General features: G+C 42.5%; 1 protein-coding gene across 1 annotated transcript in view; it reads left to right on the top strand.

The window, feature by feature from the left end:
- The window catches only part of MTNR1B (melatonin receptor 1B), a 46,098-nt gene extending 30,229 nt beyond the window's left edge, over positions 1–15,869 (top strand). Inside the window, exon 2 of the mRNA XM_034759592.1 lies at positions 14,185–15,869. Within this exon, the coding sequence (XP_034615483.1) occupies positions 14,185–15,053 (869 nt within the window). The 3' untranslated portion in view covers positions 15,054–15,869. The remainder of the gene's footprint in view (positions 1–14,184) is intronic.
- Positions 15,870–16,170: the final 301 nt, after the last annotated feature.

The raw sequence follows: 16,170 nt of genomic DNA, 5'->3' as shown, positions 1-16,170 counted from the left end.
TGTTGTGGTGCAGAACTCTTGGTCACAAATAAAGCCACGCACTGTTTGAAAGAGACTTGGTGATCGTCAGGGGGCGGCCCTCCTCGTCCACTCCAGTGAATTACATACCACACAATCGCATTCTGATCTATAGCTACCTAGTCCTGTTCTGTGACATCAGCTCTGCCACTGCTGTTCTGGTGGGGCCATGTTATGTAGTTAGCTCTCCACCACCACTTGCCCAGTCAGGCTTCACTGTGAAGTCAGTTCTGCATCATGGCGGTTAGTTGAGTATAGTCCAGTCTGGTCAAGTCAAATCACTCCACTCAAGATTCAGAATCTCTAATAGAAACTTACAAACAAGCCTTTTTGATGAAGCCCCTGCTCCTTGGAAGAAAGAATTCCTGGTATCTCAGACAGAACTCTCTAGTCTCTTACTGAACCTGAATCCCATTCCCAAACCAGAGTTCACGATCTACAAGGTCAGGGTGACCAACATACTCTAGGGCATATTTTGCACAACTCCTATGCCTTTTCCTAAGATCAGTCACAGTAACAATCTATTAGCATGTATACAACCACAACACAGACATATTCCAAGTAAAAAAACCCCAAAGTATGTGGAACTAATGGTAAGAAATATTGTAATTTGTGTAATGAGGGTGGCCAGAGCTAGCTTTTCCCCCATAGAGGTTGCGGATAGTTCCATCCCTCTACACCTTCTAGCTCTGGGGTTTGCACAAACCTGGTCTCAAAACTCAAACTAGTCTTTACATGTTTGCAAGAGTTAACCCTGTTCCCACCTGTCTATATGCTTCTTAGTTCTAGCCAGGAATAGAACCAGGAACACAAAATGCAGCTCTTACCATATCAGTGAACTGGCTATGCCTAGGAAGTTCATTGCTATGCCAGGGTCCACACTTGCAAATCACACGGGTCTTTACTCAGGGGACAAGATGACTTCCTCTTCTGTTAGGGCAGAGGTGGGCAAACTATGGCCCGCGGGACCATCCTGCCCGGCCTTTGAGATCCCGGCCAGGGAGGCTAGCCCTTCCCAGCTGTCCCCCCTCCACCACAGCCATGCCGCCGTGCTGCCAGCGCTCTGGGTGGCGGGGTTGCGTGCTCCTGCCAAGCAGCGTGGCAGCATGTCTGGCTCTGGCCGGGCGGCGCAACTCCCACACATGCAGGGCCGGCTCCAGGGTTTTTGCCCCCCAAGCGGCGCAAAAAAAAAGAGCCTCGATCGCGATCTGCGGCAGCAATTCGGTGGGAGGTCCTTCGCTCCGAGCGGGAGTGAGGGACCGTCTGCCGAATTGCCGCCGAATAGTTGGACCTGCCGCCCCTCTCCGGAGTGGCCGCCCCAAGCACCTGCTCGGCAAGCTGGTGCCTGGAGCCGGCCCTGCAGACATGCTGCTCTGAGCAGTATAGTAAGGGGGTTGGGGCCGAGGGGCAATCAGGGGATAGGGAGCGGTGGGATGGGGCGGAGGTTCTGGGGGGCGGTCAGGTGATGGGGTGGGGGCTGGCTAAGCGTGGGAGTCTGGGGGGGGCGCCTGTCAAGGGGCGGGGGTGTGGATAGGGGTCAGAGGATGGGGAACAGGGTGGGTTGGATGGGGTGGAGGTTCTGGGGGGCAGTCAGGGGACAGGGAGGTTGGATAAGCTTGGGAGTCCCAGGGGGGGCCTGTCAGCAGGTGGGGATGTAGATAGGGGTCAGAGCAATCAGGGGACTGGGAGCAGGGGGATTGGATGGGGTGGGGTCCCGGGGGCAGTTAGGGGCAGGAGGGGGTGGTCAGGGGACAAGGAGCGGGGGGGGTGGATGGGTCAGGGGTTCTGACGGGGGCAGTCAGGGGGCGGGAAGTGGGAGGGGTCAGATAGAGGGCAGGGGGCAGGCTGTTTGGGGGAGCACAGCCTTCCGTACCCGGCTTTCCATACAGTTTTGCAACTCCAGTGTGGCCCTCAGGCCAAAAAGTTTGCCCACCCCTGTGTTAGGGACTTTCATTGATTATCTTGCTTCTGCAGGATAAAGAGCATGTGGAGGTTTATCATCTACAACACAAAACAACCCAGGTACATGCTGAATTCTGGTTAGACAGCAGAAATTCTCCCTTGATTTCTTTCTCCCTGAGAGGAAGCCTGATCTTTTATAAACCTTTGATTACAGAACAAAGCTCAGTTGCCCTGGTTAACACGAGGCTTAGCTGGGGATCCAGCTGCTTTCCTTCAGCTTCAATGAGCTCAAATTAGAATCTACAGTTGGGATTTAACCCCAATCTCCCCAACCCACAGCTTCTCCTGGAGTAGCAGGCACGCTCCGTAGCCAAGCTAACAGATGCTAGATTTAAACAACTCCAGTTTCCTCAAGCCCACCTGCATTGCTGGCCAGTTTGGCAATGTTTCTGCTTAGTGGTAAATGTCATGAAAACAAGAATCTCCTTTTGGGATGCTAATGGACTTGAACACCCCATTATAAAATAGCAGGGTAAGCTTTAGCTACTTCCCTTGGCATGGCCAACCTTTTCTCAGGCTTTTTCTTACCTGAGGTTGCTAGTGGGTTACTTCTTAGCTCTGTTTTGAGAAGAGGTCTGTTCTTTTAAAAGTTGTAGAAACTTTTGGTTGGATAGAAACTATGGGTTAGGGTTTTCCTTTGTTTGTTTTCATATTTTATGCACATGCCTTGAACTTTCACAATTTAGTGCATGTTAGCTATACCATATGTTTTCAGTGTTTCACATTCTTGTTAAACAAACCTATAACCATCTTTACTGAAGTAAAAACCTGTGAAAACTCCATACCCCGGTTTATTACTGTATCTTTTATTGGTGGAGATCTTGTTCCCTTAAATTAGTGCTTCTCAATTTTCTGCAATTCTGGAGTTCAGATGCTTTTCTGGACCTCATTAGTTGAGAAATCTGGGTGAAAAACTTGCCAGATTTTGCTAGTAAGATTTCCTGTACTACCTGGTTTAGGTCAGGTTGGAAGTACTGTGAGAATAGCTTCTCACAGGATTTCCACTTTAGAATAAGTGACCTTTATTTCCTTATACTTCTGTTATTTAATGGCCTGGTCCAATGCCCAATGAAGTCAATGGGAATTCTTCCATTTGACTTTCATGGACATTGGACTAAGCCAGAGGTGGGCAAACTATGGCTCGTGGGCCACATCCGACCCACAGGACCCTCCTGCCCGGCCCCTGAGCTCCTGGCCCGGGAGACTAGCCCCTGACCCCTCCCCTGCTGTTCCCCTTCCCCCTCAGCCTCAGCTCACTGCACCGCTGGCACAATGCTCTGGGTGGCGGGGCTGCGAGCTCCTGCCGGTGCAGTGTATTCAACTGCCCCCTGTAGGAATGTGCTACTGGTAGCAGTTACTAATGCAAAGGCTTGTAAGAAACTGTTATTCCAGCAGCGTAGCTGCAGAGCCGCGGACTGACCCGGTGCTCTGTGCTGCGCGGTGGCGTCGCTGGCTCCAGCTGGGCGGCGTTGCTGCCTGTCCTGGTGCTCTGGCAGCAGGGTAAGGGGGCAGGGAGCAGGGGGGGCTAGAGCGCAAGGGAGTTCAGGGTGGTGGGCAGGGGTGTGGATAGATGTCGGGGCGGTTAGAGGGTGGAGAATGGGGGTTGAATGGGGGCAGGAGTCCTGGGAGGGGCAGTCAGGAAGGGAGGGGGTTGGATGGGGCAGCGGGGGGACAGTCAGGGGCAGGAGTTCTGGGGGCAGGCAGGGAGAAAGGGTGGTTGGATGGGGCAGGGATCCCGGGGGGGCAGTCAGGAATGAGAGGAGGCGTTGGATGGGGCGGCAGGGGGCAGTCAGGGGCGGGGGGTCCTGGGGCGGTCAGGGGACAGGGAGCAGGGGGGGTTGGATGGGGCAGGAGGCCCGGGGGGGGCGGGAGGGGGCGAGAGGGGGGGGGGGGGGTTGGAGGGGGGGCAGGGGCTGGGCCACGCCTGGCTGTTTGGAGAGGCACAGCCTCCCCTAACCAGCCCTCCATACAATTTCGGAAACCCAATGTGGCCTTCAGGCCAAAAAGTTTGCCCACCCCTGTCTTAGATACATCAACTGAACATATTGTAAGCATCTCTGGCACACTCAGTCTGCTATTTTGACATATTTTCTAAGATGTTTTGTTATCAATTTTACACCTTGAGTGAATTCCTGGTACTACTGAAGACAATGTCAAAACTCCAAATTACTTCATTAGGGTCAGAATTTCACCCTTTATCATTCCTCTCCCCCGTTTCTCTGTCACTGAGGACAATTCTACCTCCCTGTCACTCAGACCCATAACCTGGGATAACTTTGTTTTTGTTTTTCATTTTGCCTCTCCCCTGCCTCACACATCCATATCATGTTCATAACAGGATGCACCATGTTCATATTTCCTATTCAATATTTTTTTCCATCATCATTCAGTGAGTGGCCCTGTGTTTTATTTACTGCACACCATTCAAACCCTACAGTGGATACAGAATTCTTTTCTGATGTCTCTTAATTATTGTTTTATTAATTAACTTATCTTTACAAACCCCCTGTCAGGTGAGGTGGTATAATTATTCCCATTTTACACAGGGGAAACCGAGGCACAGAGATTAACGCCAATACTGTCACTCTTCCTCCTCTTCTTTGATTTTTGCCCATCAGATCAGCAGCAACAAATGGGGCCAAATTAATTCTTTCCACCACTTTCTACTTTGTACCAGCTTCATGGCTTTGTTAACCTTTAAACCTTTTTGTTCTATATGTGATTCTTCACTATGTCTATCCAACGCCTCCTCAGTCTTCCTTTGTTTCTATTTCCTTGCACTTTGGTATGTATCACCATATATGGTATCCTTTCCAGGTCCATCCTTAACATGTATCCAAACCATTGCAGTCATTTTTCTTGAATCTTCTGTAACAGCATTATTTCTTGCCCTAGCTGTTTTCTTATCACTTCATCTTTTATTTTCTGTGGTTTTGAAATTCACAGTATTCCTCTCAATCAGTTCATGTCTACAGTCAATATTTTTTTGTTTGTTAGCTTTCCTCATATTTCAACACTCCAAACCGAACAGCAGTATTGGCACCAGGGCTGGCGCAACCCATTAGGCAACCTAGGTGGTCACCTAGGGCGCTACAATTTGGGGGGGCAGCGACTGCAGCAGTATTTCAGTGGTGGGACCTTCCGCCGCCTCTGTGGGGGGCGGCATTTCGGGGCGGGACCTTCCGCCACCTAGGGCAGCAGAAAAGCTGGCGGCGCTCCTGATTGGCATGAAAATTGTCTCATATATGCTGATCTTCATTTTTATCTGAATGTCTTTAGCCTTCCAGAAAATTCTGCAAGATCTGAATGCAATAGCACCTAGTCCGATTCTTCTTATGTGATCTTCACAATTCCCAATGTTTGATACTAGTCAAATCCAAGATTTACAAATTTTTCCACTTGTTCTAGTTTTTGTCTCCAATTTTGATCTTTCTCTCTTCCTCTTGCCTTCCAGTTGGCATAATTTTTGTTTTCTCCTTGCTGATCTTCAGTCTGAATTTTCAGTTTTCCCAGTCTACCTAGTTTGTTATTCTTTGTAAATCCTCCTTGGTCAATACTATGAAGTCAATACCATTAATATAGTATCATTATTTCAGCCTTTTTGAAATATAGAATCTAAACCAGAGATTTAATATTTAAATGTTCCAACTTAACTCTTAGTAAAAGTAACAAATATGCAAGGGCATTCTGCATCGAGCTTCTGGAGACAAACTACTCTGAGCTTCTCTCTTGTGGTTAGGATAACAATCACACTACTGTCTTTTGATAGGCGAATGCTTTTGTATTACAGGGCTAACATATTCATCATTCTTATTACATTAATACATAGTACCGATTTTGCCCTTTGTGCCCAGAAGGGTTATTTGGAGGACTAATTATGCTGTTAAATATATGACTTAAATAACAATGGGCTCAATTTTGCCTTCTGATATCCATGTACAATTCCAGTTTACTTCAGTTAGATGCAACTGAGGGAACATTAACTCTAGCCAAATCCTGCTCTTAGTTAAATAGATACAACCGAGAGTAAAATATATCCCCCAGACATTTGCATATCATTATTTCTGTGTGTTAAAAACTGTAACCTTAACTCTAATATTAATGCAAATTTGTATATTTAATATATTTTCAATAGGATGTACGCTGCTAATTGCCTCAGTCGCACTTGAAAAAAATGTAACCCACAGACTTTTTTATTTTTGTATATTGTACAATGCCCAGTACCTTTTTCATGCTAAACAAATAAATAACAAATATAACAAAGTTGGGCGGTATTTCCAATATGGAGGACTGGAATATCATACGAGAAGAACTTGATGACCTTACAAACTGGAGTAATAGAAATGGGATGAAATTTAATAGTGCAAAGTGAAAGGCCGGGCATTTAGGGACTAAGAACAAGAATTTTTGCTATAAGCTGGGCCTTATCAGTTGGAAGCAACAGAAAAAGAGAAAAATCTGGGTGTGTTGATTGGCCACAGGAGGACTATGAGCCATCAAGGTGATGTGGCCATGAAAAAGGCTAATACTGTCCTAGGATGCATCAGGCGAGGTATTTCAGGTAGAGACAGGGAAGTGTTAGTAACATTATACAAGGCATTGGCGAGACCTCATCTGGAATACTGCATGAAATTCTGGTCTCCTATGTTCAAAAAAGATGAATTCAAACTAGGGCTGTTGATTAATTGTAGTTAACTCACACGATGAACTCAAAAAAATTGATCGCAGTTTTAATCGCACTGTCAAACAATAGAATACCAGTTGAAATTTATTATATATTCTGGATGTTTTTCTACATTTTCCTAGATATTGTACTCTGTGTTGTAATTGAAATCAAAGTGTGTATTAACAAAAGAAATAGTAATTTTTCAATTCACCTCATACAAATACTGTAGTGCAATCTTTTTGTTGTGAAAGTGCAACTTACAAATGTAGATTTTTTTTGTTACATAACTGCACTCAAAAACAAAACAATGTAAAACTTCAGGGCCTACAAGTCCACTCAGTCCTACTTCTTGTTTAGCCAATTGCTAAGACAAACAAGTTTGTTTACATTTACAGGAGATAATGCTGCCCTCTTCTTATTTACAATGTCACCAGAAAATGAGAACAGGCATTTGCATGGCACTTTTGTAGCTGGCATTGCAAAGTATTTATGTGCCAGACATGCTAAACATTCATATGCCCCTTCATGCTTTGGCCATGATTCCAGAGGACATGCTTCCATGCTGATGATGCTCGTTAAAAAAATAATGCGTTATTTCAATTTGTGACAGGGGTTGGGGGTAATAGGTGCCTATGTAAGAAAAAGCCCCCAAAATCGGAACTGTCCCTATAAAATCGGGACATCTGGTCACCCTAATTCCAACTACCTGAGCATACTGTGGCTTCAGACTTGCTGGAGAGAGCAAAGGGTGGTTCCTGCACTAATCTGGTAATTTTCTTATGGATAATACCCATGCTAGAGACTGCATCATAGGCATATTAAGGAACATTTGCTTGTCACAGAACTTCAAAGACATCACAGTCCTTTGATTTCTAAAAGATTAGATTATTTATACATTAGAAAAGGTTTTCTTTGCTTTTTCAAACTACTCATTGCAATAATATAACAATTTAGGACCATATTCTGCACTCAGCTCCACAAGAGACAAGACTCTGGCCCTTATATTGCAATGAATAGTCTGAAAAAGCACAGAAAACATTCTTCTGTTAGGCTTTTACACTCCATCTCCTAAAATGCAGAACATATTATCACATTCATTTCTGGACCAGTTTGGAATGGCCTTCTTCATCATAGGTGGCATTTTCAAAAGCTCCAAATGCATTTAGGATCACAAGTCCCATTGACTTTCTGCGTTTTTTCTGGGAGCCTTTTATATCTGATTTCTATTCCTACATGTAAGTGCTGTGCACCTTGCTATGGATAAAAAACTAGTGTTCCTTGGATGCTACTTATGCAGTATTAGAACTTGTCGAAAATTTCCCGTCTAAATATTTCCTCGACAGAAAATGGCTTCTTGACTAAACAGAAATATTTACCCAATATTTTCCATTTTCCTCAAAGGTTTTCTTTTTTTGAATAAAAACTTCACATTTCAGCCACGGAAAGGTAAAATTTTTCTTTTAAATGGAACAATTTCCGTTTTTTTTTTTTTTTTGACAAAAACATGAAAATATTTGAAGAAAATTTTTGTTGAAAATTTTAAAAAAAATTGTTTTCATCAAAATGTTTCATAGGGGTAAATAATTTTCCAGCCATCTCAACCTAGTCTAACCCTCTCCACAGTGTGGCTTTAGCTGGTAACTCTGAAATCAGATTTACATTTAATTAGCTATTTCCAAGGATTCTCCAGCCATGCCCCTTCCAGGACTAGAGAGAAAAGGATCTTCTGAAAGACATCAGTAAGACCAATACTGAGTATGTTCAGGGATCTCACAGATGTTCTCACACGGAAAGAAGGCTTGATGCCGCTGCAGCAGCAGCACCACCACCTGCTTTTCTGGATTATCTTTACGCAGCATTTAATAAGAAGCTGCACCTGTAAGTGTGTATGAAATGTAAATTATTCAATTATATGGGGAAGATCTCCTGATGGCTAGAAGCCAGGTAGAATTTTATGAAAGTAATAGGTGATTCCTTTAGCTGAATTGAGATATGTGCCTGGTTGATGTTTAAGGGGATTTATGGAGATTTAATCTGTGTTATCATGGATTAAATTTTCTCTCCCCAGAAGATATCACAATGTGGGGAAAATGTGGTGAAGATACTTACTACCATGAAGCATACACACTACGGTCAGATCTTCCCCACCTGGCTCTGTCCCCTCTATGCCAAGTAAAAAGGGTGGAGTGGAGTAAAGGGGCCATAAACCCACTATATTTGACCTGTGGAGGATTCCCCCAGCCCAGGCACTGCAGAAGACAATCATAAGGCTGCCTTTTGAGGACCTCTTCACAATCCCGATGTAAGGTGCATACCAGGAATGAAACTGGGGGCAGGAAGAGAGTTTTGGGGTGGGTCTGAGGAGATTCTGGGAAGCTACCATAAATTAGACTCCTAGGGCTGTCTAAATGATGCCAGGGACTCTCCAGCTATGAGAACAACTCAGGATTGGGAGGGCAGGAAACTGTCTTAAAGTCATCTTAACCCCTGCCTCCCCCTCATTTTGAGTTCTGTACTCCACCTCATAGAGACAAGTACAGAAAAAGGGATCCAACAGCCTGAAAGAAAATTATTCCAACACTCAACTGAGTTTTGGAATGAACAGTGGACATCAAGGTGTTTGGGCATCCTGGGAATCATAAAGCAGGCAGGACCTGGCCCTGCAAAGTGCTGCCAAATTTATAGCAAGGAGCTCCCTCAAAAATTTTCTGTATCTATCTTGAGGTAAGCCAATCTCCTTTCATTGTAGACCACCTGCCCTGACTGTAGCGGGAAGGTAGAATCATAGGGTTAGAAGGGAATGCAAGGCTCATCTAGCCTAACCACCTGCCAAAATGCAGGATTTGTTGTATCTAAACCATCCATGACAGATGGCTATCCAGCCTCCTTTTGAAAATCTCCAGGGAAGAAGTTTCCACAACCTCCCTAGGCAGTCTGTTCTATTGTCCTACTGTTCTTACAGTTAAGAAGTTGTCCCTGAGATTTAATCTAAATCTGCTATGCTGCAGTTTGAACCCATTACCTCTTGTCCTGTCCTCTGTGGCAAAAAAAGAACAACTTTTCTCCATCTTTTTTATGGCAGCCTTTCAGTACCTGAAGATTGTTGTTATATCGCCCATTAATCTCCTCTTTTCCAAACTAAACATGCTGAGTTTGTTCAGCCTTTGCTCAGATGGCTTGCATTCCATCCCTTTGATCATCTGTGTCGCTCACCTCTGGATCTTTTCTGGTTTCTCTATATCCTTTCTATACACTGGTGACCAAAATTGGACAGGGTACTCCATCTGAGGCCTATGCAACACTGAGTAGAGCGGTACTATCACTTCCTATGACTTGCATGCTATGCCTCTGTTAATGCAACCTAAAATTGCATTACTTTTTTTGCAACAGTTTTGCATTGCTGACTCATGTTGAGGTTGTGATCCGCTAAAACTCCCAGATTCTTCTCAGTAGTGCTGCTGCCAAGCCAGTTATCCCCCATTCATTTATGCATTTGGTTTTTCTTCCCTAAATGTAGCACCTTACATTTGTCTTTGTTGAATTTTGTTTTGTTGTGTATAGCCCAGGTCTCCAATTTCTCGAGATCCCGCTGAAGTTTAGCTCTATCCTCCAAAGTGTTTGCAGCCTGTCCTAGCTTTGTGTCATCTGCAGATTTGATCAGTATGCTCTCTATACCTACATCTAGGTCATTAATAAAGATTTAAACAAGACCAGACCCAGAAGAGATCCCCGTTGAACCTCTCCCTCCAATCCGACATCATTCCATTAATAGTTACTCTTTGTGGTTGTTTATGTAGCCACTTACTGGCAGTTCTGTCAAGCCCGCATTTCTCCAGCGTACTTAACTGAATGTCACATGGGAGTGTGTCAAAATCATTGATGAAGTCCAAGTATATTATATCCACTACATTTCCTCTATCCATCAAATCAGTTAGCCTGTCAAAGAAGGAAATCAAACTAGTCTGGCATGATTTGTTCTTGGTAAATCCATGCTGGCTGCTAGTGATTACCCCTCCACTCTCCAGCTATTTGCAAATTGAATGTTTTATACGTTGCTTGAGTAGCTTCCCAGGTATCAAAGTCAGGCTGACTGGTCTATAGTTCCCCAGTTCCTCTTTCCCCCCCTTTTTAAACATGGGCACTATATTTGTAGCCCTTCTCCGGTCTTACGGGACCTCTTCTGTCATCCATGAGTTTGTAAATATTATTGCTAGTGGTTCTGAGATTTCTTCAGCTAATTCCTTTGGTACCCTTGGGTGAATAGCATCTGGCCCTGCTGATTTGAATTTATTCAAATTGGTCAGAAGATCTCTGACATATTCTTAACTTACTCTGATCTGCATCCCTTCCCCTTTATTGTCTCTGGTATCTTTGCTAGTCATCCGGTCACGTTATTTTTTGTGAGAAGACTGAAGCAAAGAAGGCATTGAGCAGCTCTGCCTTTCTATCATCTTGCATTACCAGCTCACCTTCTCCATTGAGCAGTGGACCCATACCATCCTAGATCTTTCTTTTTGTCTGATGTATTTGAAGAACCCCTTCCTGTTGTTTCTAACATTTCTTGCCAACTGTAACTCATTCTTTGCCTTAGCTTTCCTGATTTTGTCCCTATGTGCTTACGCTCTTCCCATGTATACTTCCTTGGTGACATGCCACTCCTTCCATTTCCTGTATGTGTCTCTTTTGGTTTTTGAATAGCTAAAGAGCTCCTTGAGCAGCCACATTAGCTTCCAGTGGCTCTTTTTATCTTTTCTCTGCATTGGAATAACTTGATGTTGAGCCTCTAGTATTACATATTTTAAGAACTGCCAGCCCTCTTCGACTCCTTTTCTTCCTAATTGGTCTTTCCATGGGACCTTGCCTACTATTTCTCTGAGTTGGTTGAAATCCACCTTTCTGAAGTCCTGTGTCCTTGTTTTGCTGTTCTCATGTCCTTATTTCCATAGGATCTTGAATTCTATCAGATCGTGATCACTTCCTCCCAAGTTCCTGACCACCTTCACATTTGCAACGAATTCATCCCTGTTGGTCAAAACCAGATCCAAAATGGAAGACCCCCTAGTTGTTTCCTCAACTTTCTGAATCAGAAAGCTGTCTCCTACACATGCTAAGAATTTGCAGGATGTATTATGTTTTGCTGCAGTAGTCTTCCAATATATATCATTTAATTTAATATCCCCCATTAATACTAGCTCATGTGTGTTAGTTAATCTTATTAACTGCTTATAGAATTACTCATCCACTTCCTCTTTCTGATTTGGTGGTCTATAATAGAGTCCCACCATAACGTCACTACTGTTCTTTTCTCTTGTTATCCTCACTCAGAGACTTAGTAGGTCTGTGACCCACTTCCCCTTGGACCTCAGAACAAATGTATTCGATCTTGACATACAGTGCAACATCTCTTTTTTTTTTCTCATACCTATCCTTTTGGAATTAGCTATATTACTCATTGCAGGTACTCCAATCATGGGAGTCGTTTCACCAAGTCTCTGTCATGCCAATTAAGTCATAATTTTCTTTATATACTATGACTTTCAGTTCATCCTGCTTGTTCCCCATACTCCTTTCAATCACATACAGTCATCAAAGATACTTTACAGACTGTCCTGTTGCTTTTATTTTTGCCTTTTGAATGCAGTTGTTATTTCTAGACCCTTCTTCAGAAATTAGCCCCTTCCCCTTGTCTTCATTACTTGAGCCTAGATACGCATTGGCTGTATTTTTGTCACCATCCCCTATTGGACCTAGTTTAAAGCTCTCATCAGGTTAGCCAGTCAATATCCAAAGATGCTCTTCCTAGTAATAGATAGATAGAGCCCATCCCAGCACAGTAATCCTGGAACATCAGCTTGTTGTTGAAGAATCCAAAGCCCTCTTGCCGACACCACCTGCGTAACTACGCATTTACTTCCGCAATTTGATGGTCCCTGCCCAGGCCATTTCCTTCAACAGAGGGAAGGGACAAAAACATCACTTGTGTCCCAAACTCTTTTATCCTTCTTCCCAGAGCCATGTAGTCTGCAGTGATCTGCTCAAGGTCCTTCTTGATACTATCATAAGTCTCCCTTACCTCATGTGAAGGGGTTGATGGAAGCAGATCTCCCTTTGAGTAGAGGGGAGTAGCAGAGCTCCATATTCCTTCCATATGGTTAAGGTATATTTGCTAAAGTGTGTGGACTGGTCTTGACATTGTTTCCAAGTGTTGAATCCTGCAAGGGACTAAGCACTATGGACCGGATCCAGCAATGCACGTAAGCATATGGATTATTCATATGCCTAAAATTAAGCATGTGCATAGGTGTGTCACTGGATCAAGAACAGAATGCTCAGCATCTTCCACGATTGAGCCCTTAATTGTTCACTGATTTATGCTCACACATAATTTTAAAAATACACTGGTCTTTTTCACAATTACATTCACAGTGTAAAGGATTGTTTTTTTTAATACTACTTCTCTATGGATTTCAATAAAAACAAGCAAACAGCCAAGCTAGGAACATCTTTTATGTTTCCTGAATGTTAGAAACCTAATATTAATAACTCTCCTATTATATTACTTTGGGAAGTTGCTAAGAAGATATTTGGTTCTTCCCACAAAATCAATGGAGCCACTATTTACTGTAACATATTTCACATTTCAAATATAAATTTTGATATCCTATTGTTTTATACAGGAATGATTTTATAGATAAAGTCCAGAAACTTCAAATAGATGAAAAGGGTATTCTTTAAAGAGAGACATTAAGCCTCACTTTTATTGTTGAAGTTTCTTTTAACATCAACAGTAGAAAAGAATCTAGACTTCTGTGCATTTAAATACTTTTTCTTTCTATTACACTCCTATATTTTTGATTTTGCATAGTTTGGTGTGCTTTTGTATAGAAGATGGTGGAGGTGTTTCATTCTTCCTCCTAAGTTGATTCAATGGCAAAATAGCTGTAAAAGGGTAGGCAACATACCAAAGAAAATATACGTAGTTCAGCTTATTGTGTAGCTATTTGAAATAAACATATGATCCATCATCCCTGCTCTGTCTGTCATTTTTCCCTTTGCAGTTTATTGAATCCCTAGGTGTATTACAGCGGCAGCCTGTAAAGATCCACCACACAAGTATCTGCCTACCTACCTGCCTTTTCAATCACATTTTCGCACAAAGCTCTCTCCAACTACTGGAGTTGGTTACAATAAACTGACTTAGTTTATATATAATGGATTATTGATGTTTAAGATTATAAACGGCAGTAGAATAGTATAGTGATGCTAGCAGTAGGGGATTTACTGTGGGAAGATCCACCGGCCTAAGCACAGTCACTAATAGCTATAAGCCACTCAGCAACTGCTCAGCACCAGCTGACATTTATGTGATAGCGTGTTCTGTATGACAGAGCTAGATCTCATGTACAGACAGGTTGCTATTGAAATAGCTGCTTCTTGCTGGTACCTTGAACATGTTCGTGTTACAAATGTTTGAAACTATTTTCTTCTCTTTCGTAAATATGAGTATATTTATTTGCCTCTCTTTTCTTCTTCCGTAGGTAATGCATTTGTGGTTAGCCTGGCTTTGGCAGACCTGGTGGTGGCCTTGTATCCATATCCACTGGTGCTCTTAGCCATTTTCCACAATGGATGGTCCTTGGGTGAAATGCACTGTAAACTGAGTGGCTTTGTGATGGGACTAAGCGTAATAGGCTCCATCTTCAACATTGCTGCAATTGCAATAAACAGATACTGTTACATATGCCATAGCTTTGCTTATGACAAAGTGTATACCTGGTGGAACACAATGCTATACGTCTGCCTAATTTGGGTGTTAACAGTTGTTGCAACTGTGCCAAATTTTTTCGTTGGCTCTTTAGAGTATGATCCGCGCATCTATTCATGCACATTTGTTCAGACTGCTAGCTCCTATTACACCATCGCTGTTGTCATAATTCATTTCATAGTACCTATCACTATTGTGAGCTTCTGCTACTTTCGGATTTGGATCTTAGTGATTCAAGTAAGAAGAAGAGTCAAATCAGAAATAAAACCAAGACTGAAGCCGAGTGACTTCAGAAACTTTCTTACAATGTTCGTGGTTTTTGTGATCTTTGCCTTTTGTTGGGCACCACTGAACTTCATTGGACTAGCTGTAGCTATCAATCCTTTGGAAATGGCACCAAAAATTCCTGAGTGGTTGTTCGTCGTAAGCTATTTCATGGCCTACTTCAACAGTTGCCTTAACGCAATAATATACGGACTTCTTAACCAGAATTTTCGAAAAGAATATAAACGAATCCTAATGTCACTGTGGATGCCAAGGCTTTTCTTTCAGGAAACATCCAAAGGGGGGACTGAAGGTCAGAAGAGCAAGCCTTCTCCTGCTTTAAACAACAATGACCAAATCAAAACTGATACCTTGTAAATGTGCTATGATGAATGCAAAGAAGTGTCATTGAGAACTCCAATGATGTAGTTATAAGATTACACTCATTCTTGCTTACTTTTCTGTGCTTTCAATTTTAATGGTATAGAGTGACTGGAATCCTGTTGTCTTGATAAAACACACTGCTCTTCTAAATGTATATTTTATACAAGATACCAATTTGAAATCAGCTTCAGAATTAAAGTAGAACATGAATGCCAGCTGCTTTATTTCTCAGAGACTAATCCTGCCCTCAAAATGTGGATGAGGCACTCATTGACTTCAATGGGAGTCATGCAGTTATCCGAGGTCAGAATTTGTCTCTTAGAAAATATAATGAATGCATTTGCTTAAAGGTATGGTAGTTAAGGCTGAGGGAATTTTTTTCCTGTCATATCTGTACATGGAGATTGATGTAGATATTTTGCTTTCCCTCTATGTGTCAAACTTGGCATTTCTATGTATGTACTGGTAGGGAAACAAGTTTTGCTTGTGTATTGAAGAGGAGAATTTTGTCCTTTTGTCCTACAAGAGAATTTTAACACTAATGCCTTTCTTGACAGGGATTTTCATATATATCCATCTCAGTTTATTTATTCTATTTGTCTTCTGTATATATTGTTTCTCTTTTTTTCCTTCAGATGATACAATGTAACTGGACAATTGTTTACACATTTATATTACTTTGAGGATTCTTCTTCTTCTTATATGTGCTCAGAATTCCCATGAGTAGTAGGTGGAGTTGTGTGTATACTGAAGGGCAATAGGCACATAATAACTGTATAGAAATAATAGATATAAAATGTATAGTATAAATGTTGCCTTCTTAATTTTATATATAGTATATATAGTTCATTTGGGAGTTGTAGGCTCCAAAAACTATATGGAACAATGAATTCCAAACAGAATCAGGTAAAATGAAGGGGAGACACTAACAGTGTTACTTTTCAAAAGTGCTCAGCATTGACCTAGCTCTTCTCCCACTGAAGTCAGTGGCGAAACGCTCATTTGCTTCATTGACTGCTACTGACTTCAGTGGAGCAGCATTTGGCCAATACCGAATGCTTTTGAGAAAACCTCCCCTTAGATATTTAAAAGTTTCCTGTACACCAAGCAG

This window comes from Trachemys scripta, chromosome 1, assembly GCF_013100865.1.
Source record: "Trachemys scripta elegans isolate TJP31775 chromosome 1, CAS_Tse_1.0, whole genome shotgun sequence".
Taxonomy (NCBI): Eukaryota; Metazoa; Chordata; order Testudines; family Emydidae; genus Trachemys; species Trachemys scripta.
The sequence above is the reverse complement of the archived record's forward strand: the minus strand, read 5'-3'. Positions and strand labels throughout refer to the sequence as shown.